Here is an 11,983-nt window from a genome sequence, read left to right as displayed (position 1 = left end):
CTCTCACAAAAAATCAAATCGCAGTCCCTCACGAACCTAAGTTTTCAGGAATCCCAGGCACCACATTTTCATGATAAATTAAATGTCAAGCTAGTGCCATGCACTTGTTGTCATAAAAACACTTTATTTTATTACATTAAAACGTTTTTATGAGAGTTGAACAAAGCAAACAGAATTTTATAACGAGGCGGTACTCGAACGGTTAGCTCAGTTTGTTAGAGCACCGGCACGGAACGCCGGAGGTCGTGGGTTCGAATCCCGCATCGTTCATGAAATTTTGTTTTTCAAATTTTATTTGTGTATAAATCCCAGGAGTGAGGGTTATCACTTTAAAAACATAACATTTTACTTACATTATGTACAAAATGTGGCGGTTCAACAGCTGGCGTCGTGCTGAGATGCTGCAGTATGAACTCGTCAGACTGCTCCAGCCAGAGATCGACGCCGCGCAGTGGGTCGTAATTGAACGGACCTATGCGGAGCATGCCGACACCGTTGTCATACGTGTCTAGAACCTGGCAGGGTAAATGTTCTAGTTACAGCAACTCAATTATAAGTTGACGCACAGCTAACAACGAGCTTATTTATTACTTTTAATTACTGATTTATTTCTATTAATTATTTACTTTGCATACAATAATAACACTCTCACGTATATATTTTAAAGGATATGATATGATATTTATTCCGACATTCCATATTTTGTTATGGAAAAGGACAAACGAGCGTACGGGTCACCTGGTGTTAAGTGATCACCGCCGCCCACATTCTCTTGCAACACCAGTCACAAGTGCGCTACCGACTTTTATGGAAGATGTTCATGCTTTTTTTTAATGTAGTTATTTACTTAACATTAAAAATATTCACTTGCATTACACGACTTTTAGAAAGCATACTAAAATGAATAAAAAACACATACCCGCTAATTCATAATGGTCCGCTAACTTTAAACAACCGCTAAGGAGTTTTTTCTCATTCTGACTTAGGTCAATAGAAAAAGACAGAGTGAGAATTAGCAATGCTTTAAGTTAGCAGACTATTATGAATAAGTGGGTTAGAGATTTAATACAAGTTGATACAACTAGTTAGAGCCATTATACAAAAATAGCTAATTAAATAGTATGGTTTTTATTTCACCAAAATATATAAATCAATTAATTCTAATAACAAATTATTCAAATGTTGTTTTTTCTTGGGTGTAAATTCCGCTAAGATTTGTCTTCAATCAATTCGACACGTGTTTCGCTTCTACACAAGGCATCCTCAGGAGATGTTGACTCGCCAAATGATGGCACGAGACTTAAATCAGTCAGAAAATACATAACATTTAGATAATTAATAGATATGGATTTCAGCAAAATAACGCCTTACTGCATAAATTTTTCTAATAACAATGCAAGAGTTGAGAGAATTAACTCACTTGTGAAGAATGTGGTCCGCCAGTTATGGTCCTAGCATACCTCAACGGCAGCTCAGGTCCTTTGTCGGGGAAGTTTGCGGGGAATACTTCGCCCGACCGAATGTCTACCCCTAACCCGGTCACTAGAGGCGCAGGGGACCCACCTCCGAGAGCTGTATTTAATTCACAGCAGCAGGCTAATGTTAAATCGATTTCTTCAGGTAGACGATGGAATGAAACTGAAATATAACCAGGCCTATCATCAATTATTACTTTTAAGTAAATGTTTGACATCAATTGACAAATATTTGATGATATTATCATTATAACAAATAAATTTTAATTTTTAAAACTGTTTTTTAATTAATTATATTGAAGTGTGTTCTTGCTTATATAACAACTGTAATTTAATTATAATGAAAAAAAAAACTAAATATCTATCGACAACCGTTGAACTTAACTTAGATGCATTTACGTCACAAGATTTAAACGCAAACGTGTTGCTAGAAAACACTATCTACATAACAAAATATTGGATGAAAGGAAATTGAATACGTACGCATAATATTAGCAAATAACTCATCAGAGTATCGATGTGGGTCCGTGAAGCCGCCGACTAGTTGCAACTCCAGCCTTCCCTCGGGATAGCCCGCAGCCAACTGTTGCACACGAGCCACCATCGCCGCGGCCGCATCCGCAGTCCCCGAGCCGTCCAAGTGCGCTAGCGCTACGGCACCTGACCCTATTATCATCATTTAAAATTTAAACTCTTATCAATACTATAACTTACTATATAACTATAATAATCAAAACCACACCTAGTCCATACTCTCGTGGTTTCCATATTTCTCTATGAAGTCTGTCCCATAGTGAAATTAGGATAAATATGGACAAAGGACATTGAAAGAAAGGGAACGGTATATAATTGACGCCTTTGAAATGTGGTGTTGGCGCCGCCTGCCCAGGATTGCTTGGACAGCTCTCCGCACAAATGTGTCTGTCTTAAAACAGATTCAAAAAGATCAGCGGTTGTCTCAGATCTGCCTAAGAATCCTGAAATATTTCGGGCACATTGTGGAGGGGAAAAGATCGAGAGGCCCAAGTCCGAAGAGATGGTCGCACCAGATATCCGAATATCTGGATATCCCTGTCAACGTAGCACTGAACCAGGCCATCGAACGTAACCAATGAAGGCGTGCTGTTGACAGTCTACGGAGTCACGATCCTCAGCAGAGAGGGGACCGCGAAGAAGAAGAAAATTTAAACTCAAAGGTGCAGTAAAGCTAACAATTCGCTTGTCGATAGGATCACACAAGAAGTTAAGAACAACTTTGACATGGTCAAATTTTATAAATGGGCATACTAATTTAAATCAAATAAGAAAATCGTGTTAAAACTTTACAAAACAACTGATCCAACCAGATTTCCTACATAGAAGTGCTTAAAATAAACCAAATCGGACAATAAGCCTCGACTGTAGGTAATCATATTTACCGGAAGGCTTATACAAGGAACTGAATTAACCAAAGGATTTAACTTAGCATCACAAAGTTATCATGATAAATAATATGGTATACAACTGTTACTAAAAGATAAATTCTAAATATATGAAAAATGTTTACCTGAATGCTTCACAACCACGATAATACAAGAAGTTGCGTCATCTGAACCGATTATTGTTACGTTTTCTGAAAAAAAAAAGAAAGTAATATAAAAAAAAAAACTGTTTACAATTGTAAATCAAAGCATAAATGAATTTATCCAAACTCAATCATTATTTAATTACAAAAAAACTTAAATTATAACCGAAATAGACAATTTATAATATTATTCTCCGATAATTTTATCACATCGATAATTTTATATCTGCTATATCTTAACTATATGTGCAGCGATATCGAATCAGAAATGAGGACCGACTAAACTAAAGTCACCGACATAGCCCTGGTTGCGAAACTGAAGGGACAGTGAGCAGGGCACAAAGCTAGACGGACAGATGGCCGTTAGTAGTTAGACAGCAAAGTCCTCGAATGGCGACCACACACTAGAAGACGTAATGTTGGTAGGCCCCCCACAAGATGGACCGACGTTGGATGAGGGCAGCGCAGGACCGATCGTTAAGGCGATCTTCGAGGGAGGGCTTTGTCCACCAGTGCACGTCTTCCGGCTGAAATGGATGTGCAGTGCTGGTCCGGGACAATACTGCCAATATCCGCCAAGCAGCAGAGCGTTTGCACCTATCTAATGTTATGTTCTCGTATTGTAATGGAGTACAAATAAGCGCACGGGTCATCTGGTGTTGAGTGGTCACCGCCGCCCACATTGCAACACCAGAGGAATCACAGGCGCGTTGTCGGCCTTTAAGGAAGGTGTACGCGCTTATTTTGAATGTACCCATGTCGTGTTGTCCCGGAGACTTTAATTCACAGCTTTGTGGTATGTGGAAGAAAGTTCCTTGAAAACAGCAATGTGGAGGACCACCACACATCCAGATGGTGGGGATGATATCCTAATTTGTTGCGTGTCGTGCGGAGGTGGAATTCGGCGACAGGAATCAGGTGAAACAGCTCTTCGGAACACTCCCCGTGATAAATGCGGTAGAAGACACACAATGAAGCGACTTCTCTACGCAACGCCAAGTGATCCAGCCGTTCACAGAGCACTTGGGTCATAATGCATTAGCACTGGGTCTAATAACGTAACGACTCAGATTATTTTGATACTGCTATAAATATTTGATGCCGCTTCATGATCAGAGCGATGAAGAGGTACTCACTGTCATGCGGTACGACTGCGGCTAGTTCCCGCTGCAGCACGTAGAGCAGGCCCGGCGGAGGCACCGCCCTGGGCGCCGCAGCCAGCAGCTGCGCGGCCGCGTCCCTGTACCCGGGGTGAGCCGCCAGCAGGCCGCGCACCGTCGTGGGGCACTCATCGGCCAGCACGCCGTTCAACACCACCACCATACTGCCTCTGAAATACAACAACCAATATTTAGAATGCAAACTCGATCTCTTACATTGACGGCCGTTCCCAATATACTATCTACAGATAGAGATAAATTACGAACTTCTACTGTCAGTAATTAGGTGTCAATAATCTGTAGCTGTCCCAATATACCCGACTAGCTGACCTGGCAAACGTTGTTTTGCCATATAAAGTATAATTCACGCGATAGTTTTATAAGTAATAAAATATTGCTTATATTATAGCCTGTACATCATTTTGTTCTATTGTCAATAGTTTTTGCAGCGCACGCAAAAATAGGTTTTCGATTTTACACCTTGTGTTACAAAATAGCAATTTTATTACGGATCCCTAATTTTGAAAAAAAAAAACATAGCCTTCCTCGATAAATGGACTACCCAACACTGAAAGAATCATTCAAATCGGACCAGTAGTACCAGAGATTAGCGCGTTCAAACAAACAAATTAACAAACACTGCAGCTTTATAATATTAGTATAGATAAGTCATTCTTATCGCCTTATATTGGGACGCGTGAATTGCAATTTCCATGCAAACTTCTATCGCTGGTAAGCTATACGTCGTCCCATTGACAGACAGCGTGTACAGATAAGGTGAGTGACCGTCGATAAGTTTATTGGGACAGAAAAGTCAACGAAAGTTACTATTTTGATCTTAAGTAGGCCACAACCAGTCTATTATTGGGAACGGCCGTAAGACAAGCAATATTTGACATACAATCATAAACATGTTATGTCTACTACTTGATTAAGTCGAAATATTAAGTATTTTATTAAGATCCCAGAAAATGTACAAAACAAATGTTTCAAAAGAATTGTTGAATAACATTTATATGATAAAAGTTACCTACCATAACATAAATATTATCACTTAATTAGTGATACCATAGCTTTTGGGAATGGTACGACCGCCCTCAGGCTATCTAATAATATTTTTTTTGTAATGAAATTATGCGCCCGTTCTTCTCAGGTCTGAGGCATACATTTTTGAGAGGGTGCAGGTAGTTTATAACAAATAATAATTTTAATTTTCAAATAGTAATTTAAATCCTACTTCGAATGAGAATATTCAATCGACAATATAAGATTATTAATTAGATTCCAAATTTTGTCGTGAATCGATACAGTGACCGTACAATGCTCCTTAGCAATAGCAAGCAGCGGATAAACGGGCAGTCCATATCAAACCGAGCCGGGTAAATTCTATACACATTTTAATTGGTTCCCTTCAGAGTGCGGAAATAAAAACTTTTGCGACATAGGCAGCTGTATGATACACAAGTGGCAGGCTTCTTTGCACAGGATGCCGGCTTATATTATACGGCAACTATTTCTGACGTGAAGCAGTAATGTGTAAGTTTTATTGTGTTTCGGTCTGAAGGGCGCCGTAACTAGTGAAATTACTGGGCAAATTAGACTTGACATCTTATGTCTCAAGGTGACGAGGGCAGTTGTAGTGCCGCTCAGAATTTGTGGGTTTTTCAAGAATACTGAGCGGCACTGCATTGTAATGGGCAGGGCGTATTAATTACCATCAGCTGAACGTCTTGCTCGTTACGTTATTGTTAAAAAAAATTATTCGCCCAACTCTTGCGCACCACATTCTGACGACACTATTTTTTGTCACATCAAACTCGAAGTGTCGTTGAGGATTTTCGTTTAGAATATGAATATGATGCGCGATAAGTCAAGACTCGCGTGGAATACTACTCCAGTTTTTAGGGTTCCGTACCTAAAAGTCAAATCCAATCAAAACCAATTTTTAAATTTGATTTTATTTCAATAAAGTGATTTTGATATGGAAAAGGAAAAGTGGAACCCTTATAGGATCACTTTGATATTGACCCTTTATCTTGGGAACGCGTTGAAATCGAGTTGAAATTTAAACGATATACTCAAGTTTATAGACTCTTGAAACTATTAAACAAAAATCAAACCTCTTAGTTAACATTAAAAAAAAGATACAGTCGCGTATGCCGTAACAAACGTATATTTCAACACTCTGAAGGGAACCAAAAAAAAACTACACATTTGTAATAAAATCATAATTAAACAGGGACCGTATGCAACGAACGTCAGTCCAAATTTTGAAAAAAGTTAACTGCTTCATGTGTAGTATCGTATGAAAGGGCTTAATTGGCACAAGCTTAAACAGATTTATAATTATTTTTAAGATGTATAGTTTTCGATTTATGACATAGAATTAATAAATCCATTTTCCTTGGATAAAGTACCTAATAATATGTACGGAACCCCCTGGCTGTGAACCCTTTCACGCAAATTATTATCGTCCCCAAAACCTATGCATAGCCTGTGCTACGGGTCGCGAGAAAACAATATCTATATATATAAAAATGAATTGCTGTTCGTTAGTCTCGCTAAAACTCGAGAACGGCTGGACCGATTTGGCTAATTTTGGCCTCAAATTATTTGTGGAAGTCCAGTGAAGGTTTAAAAGGTGAATAAATAGGAAAATGCTGCTAAATTAAATAAAAACAACAAATTTGTATTTCCTTTGATGTCCATACATAATTTCTATGAGAGAATTTATTGACGCACGGTTTGACAGTTCTGCTGTGAAACAATTTCATTACGACAGCAGGGTGCATATTTTACGAAGTAATTTTTGATGTTATGATATATTATTGACAAATTTATATAAAAACATTATTTTATTTATTATATACAGAACAACGTCTGTCGGGTCAGCTAGTATTTAATACAATATACGTACAAACATACATATAAATACAAATAAACACCCATTACAATAAAAATGATTTAAGTTTTCTTTAGAGTTAAATCCGCCAATATTTGTTTTTTAAAACAATTCGACACGTGTTTCGCCTCTACACGAGGCATCCTCAGACATGAGTCATGAGTCTCGTGCCAGATTCTGGCGAGACAACACGTCCTGAGGATGCCTCGTGTAGAGGCGAAACACGTGTCGAATTGTTTTAAAAAACAAATTTTGGCGGAATTAACACTAAAGAAAACTTAAATCATCTTTACAATTATGGATTTCCGCAAAGTAACGCCTAATTCAATAATTTTTTTTTACCCATTACAATATCAAAAATAAATCCCCATTCCATAGATAAAGAAAAAGACGTTAATATTAATTATCCTTGACGGATAAGGAATCGACAATATAATTGATTTGCTAAAACATCACTTTACGTTCTTCCAGAGTAATTTATCGAGTATCAAAAGATAAATAGTGTCAAAAGTAGCCACCATTTTGTGTAAATGATGAGTTTTACTATTTATTTGGAGATGATCAGGTTTCTAGCCAAAAAAACTCAGTAAAATTAATCGTAATAGAAAATACTTATATCATCACCTTGTGTAGTGTACAAGACCTAGCTTAGACATAGGGCCACGTAAATATCTCTTTTATATTAGCACTTAGTATTATTGTTTGTTTGAAGGATGTGGATTCAGTTTAAGTACAAACATATGAAAGTTTGTATTTTTAGTCTCAGGGTGACGCACTGAGAGCGATAAGATCGGATCCGTATCCATTGTGCTACTTCTCAGGTCATTTTTAGATATCTTATATGTAGTTTGAATCACATTGCATCAGTTAGGGACAGCGTTACCGCTTAACGTCAGGTCGCTCTCGTCATTCCGTTCGGTCGGCTATGTCTTCTATTTGTCACTTCTTCCTATAAAATATATAATTAATACCATAGGGCACAGACTTACAATACACTAGCGTATAGACAAAACGACGAGAAAGAACAACTCTTGCGAAGACACAACAAAATAGAAAATGGAATCGAATACTGCAACCGATTTTGACTGACAAGTCGTACAGAGTCAGAAACGTTTGACATTAGCCCCTTAGTATTTTGAATATTGAACAGTCAGGTCGTTTATACGCTATTATATTTTAGGTCAATGAACATGACGGCTCAATTAAGTCGCAAAATCGCGTTGCGACGTGTGGTTACGTCAACTGGTTGTCTAACCCGCCGCAACAAAAATTCAGTTTGTTTAAAAACCAATGTTCCAAAAATGGATAGCAAGGAAACACCCTCCATTAAAAAACCATTTGATATGCAAAGCAATCCAATATTATTATAAGAGAAATCTTATAAGTAAATATCCAGCAATTCTATGTAAACTAAAAAGTTTATATAGAATTGCTGGCCTGGCAAATGTTGCATTGCCATATAAATTAATAAACAAAAAAATTACTATTATTAAAAATCGATCAAGCCGTTTCGGAGGAGTATGGCAACTAACACTAGAATTTATATATATACTAGTTGACCCGACGGGCGTTGTACTGTACATAATAAGTAAAATATTGGTTTTTATGAAGTTGTCAATAATATTTCAAAGCATCAAGAATAATTTCGTAAAAAGTGCTCCCTGTTGTTGTAATGAAATTATTTCACAGTAGAACTGTCAAACCGTGCGTCATTAAATTCTCCCCTAGAAAATATGTCAATACAAAACAAATATTGGAAATAAAAATAGTTATGGCTTCCAAATCGTAATAAAAACTATCCTATCTCTCAAGTTGGACTGAACTGCACTCCATGAAGCAATCCCTATTAAAGTTCGATCATTAGTTTATGAGTTCACTGGAAACAAACATCAGGACACTGGATTTCTAAATAATAAAGAGTATTGTTGCACTTAGCTTTTTACTCTACAGGTAATCCCCTAATAGAGGCAATGCATAGCAAAACTTCGTCTCCGTAACAAGAATAACCTATAGTAATTTAATCTTTACAAATATACATACCTTCAACAGTTCAGTCGTTACATTGACTAAATCTGCATGAAATTTTACAGCTATTACGTAAAAAATTGGATAAACCTGTTTTATATTAACACAAATTTACTAACTATAGTAACTTTAATAAACGAACAATTTTGTAATATATGATGACCACGATAATAGTATTTGAGCCACGAGTTTACTTCATCGTTGCTATGAAAAATTAGAGAACTAAATCTTATCAAATTGTGACGAATTCACAGCATTTAAAAAAAACAATGTCCTCATTACCTTAAACCACTTTCGTTTCCACACACGACACGTTACAACAGACAGACCGTCGAACAATACCTGGGTTAAGTAAAGGAGACGTGAAACTCAATTGTCTACCCAATAATATATTCAGTTCGGCGGGTCATTGGCGGTGACATCGTATTTTACCGCACGTTGATAAATTTACATGAAAAATAGGAATAGTAAGTAGTGTGTTGAGCAAATACGAATTGTTTGATTTAATAATAATACACTGTATTGAGCCTTTACAGTTATTGGACTTTACTTAAATAGTGACTACAGGATATTCGAAAGCAACTGTTTAAAAATACCAATGTGAAACACAATAATTTTTCTTGGTACAAAAAGATAGCACCCAGAACCATGGCGCGTATTTTAAAAGGTGACTTAGGACATGCAGCCTATAAGAGACGATATGATAATTTGAACAAACAAAATTACTATATTTATGCTCAAAGCTCTTAGGAAGCTTCCCAGTTAGTCGACAGAGTGCTACATGGGCACTATCTGACATCAGAGGTAATTTGGTGGCGTATTAGCTATGAAGGAGTGACTGAGCTATACTTTTGTGAAAAAGATATTAAAACATCGGCACAAGTGTATCAAGATACCATTCGTGAGAAGTTAGTGTGTAATAATGTAATATTGTAACAGTATTTATGGCCAGATTAAGTATATTTACAACAAAAAGAAAAAAGTACCTAAAATTGAGCCCTGTGGAACCTCCCGATTCCTATTGTTGTCGGGAGTGACTCTCTCTTCTTCCGATCTCCCGAGCTTGCTTTACGACGCTATTGACGACCGACGTTGGATCTTAGCTCCAAAAGGTCAACAATTATACTTTACACATCTTTACAGCAAGGATTGATAGAAGTTGAAGTAATATGATGCTCAACAAAAAATTGAATATGAATTCTAATAAACTTTTATAAAGTGTAATATTGATCAAGAAATGTGATAATGTTTAATTATCATTACGAAAGGAAAGTGTGGGATAAGTCCAATTGGGACCATATAATTTTGCTTCTGAGGGAATTCACTGTTATGGATATATCTGGACATAAAAAATGTAGTCCGAATATCAGAAGGTCAAAATAGAATACTACAGCCAGTTTAATTAGTTTTCTTTGAACTTAACGAGAATAAATAACACTTATAATATTAAGAAATAGAAGCACATGAGAATATTTTTTGTGTTACCAACTACTATCTACCAACTGTTTGATCCAACGAATCAACCTAGTTATACAACGCAGAAATGATAATTTAGTTGTATGAATTGCATTGCAAAAAAAAGGTTTTTTAATAACAAAAAATAATTGATGATGTAGGTACACTTAGTTTTTATGTTGAAGGCTGAAGAACTAGATACCGCACCACCTTAGAACAATAGCTTCTTTATTGCGGCAACTTTTAGATGCTTGTGTGTGTGGCATCTTGACACTCAATGGCATCTTTCAAATGTTGTAACATATGCTTCGTGTTATTTTACATTGATATTAATAAAATATTATTCTAAATAATTTAATATTCGAGCAGATTTTGTTTTACCTTTCAGTTTTTAATTTATTTACAAACATTTTGAAAATTCACAAACAAGCACATAACATCAATTGTAGACAGTATCTTCAATGGGTATAAACGGGCAAACAACCGTTGGTCCGTTGATACCCAAGAATACCAATGTGGCTATAATAGCGAGTTTTGAATTTGAAACATTTTGAGAACGCAACCGATATGACTGGGCCAAAATATAGTTTATCGGAGAAAATTGAATTATTGTTATAAGATTTGTAAATTAAGCCTATACGTAAAGTGCGTTCTATGAATCCTGATGGTGGCAAACCAGATTTTTAAATATCACTGACAAAAAAATTGAACAATAAAGCCCATAAACTGATATCGTACCATATTATAATAATTGAGACTACTCACCTTTGTATGAGCAAGAGAAGACACAAGGAAAATGACAACCAACAGATTTGTTTACGCATTATGAATAAAGTACCAGTAAATCAGACTACGCGTTTACACAGATTAAAAGTATTTAAAATACATGCAATAATAAGCACGGGTTTTATATATTTTTGCAAGAAGATAACACATTTATAATTACATACTAGGGGTGTACAGTTAACATATTATCGATATTTTCATTGAAGATGTAAATCCTGCTATTCGATAGTACAAAATTAACCAAATCTTATAAACTGACGCTTTCAACTAAACACTTTATTAACGTTTCATCATCATCATCATCAGCCGGAAGACGTCCACTGCTGGACAAAGGCCTCCCCCAAAGATTTCCACGACGATCGGATATTTTATTATATTCATATATTAACGTTTAATATATTAAAAACCACGAAAATTAATATTTTTCATAAGTTGTGATTGTATTTGGGTATGTTAAAAACCAATGTATTTGCGACGATAACATCGATATAATCACTAGTAAGCCGGTGCAACCCTAGTAGTCCTTCCTACATGAATACTGATAAAATTATTAAATAGCCCAAAAATACATTCTCAACTGAAACGCCTATAATGCCGACATTGAGTCGTTGTGTTT

The 11,983-nt window shown here is 36.3% G+C and overlaps 1 protein-coding gene across 8 annotated transcripts in view; it reads right to left on the bottom strand.

Annotated features, from left to right (window-relative positions):
- LOC126970325 (protein N-terminal asparagine amidohydrolase) overlaps window positions 1-11,983 on the bottom strand; it is a 135,926-nt gene that overhangs the window by 2,387 nt on the left and 121,556 nt on the right. For all 8 annotated transcript variants that reach the window (XM_050816173.1, XM_050816177.1, XM_050816174.1 and 5 more), the window contains 5 exons: window positions 4,176-4,369; window positions 3,022-3,087; window positions 1,959-2,141; window positions 1,421-1,638; window positions 354-515 (listed from right to left, as the gene is read on the bottom strand). In XM_050816173.1, the coding sequence (XP_050672130.1) occupies window positions 354-515; window positions 1,421-1,638; window positions 1,959-2,141; window positions 3,022-3,087; window positions 4,176-4,362 (816 nt within the window). In that variant the 5' untranslated portion in view covers window positions 4,363-4,369. The remainder of the gene's footprint in view (window positions 1-353; window positions 516-1,420; window positions 1,639-1,958; window positions 2,142-3,021; window positions 3,088-4,175; window positions 4,370-11,983) is intronic.

This window comes from Leptidea sinapis, chromosome 20 (assembly GCF_905404315.1).
Source record: "Leptidea sinapis chromosome 20, ilLepSina1.1, whole genome shotgun sequence".
Classification (NCBI taxonomy): Eukaryota; Metazoa; Arthropoda; class Insecta; order Lepidoptera; family Pieridae; genus Leptidea; species Leptidea sinapis.
The sequence above is the reverse complement of the archived record's forward strand: the minus strand, read 5'-3'. Positions and strand labels throughout refer to the sequence as shown.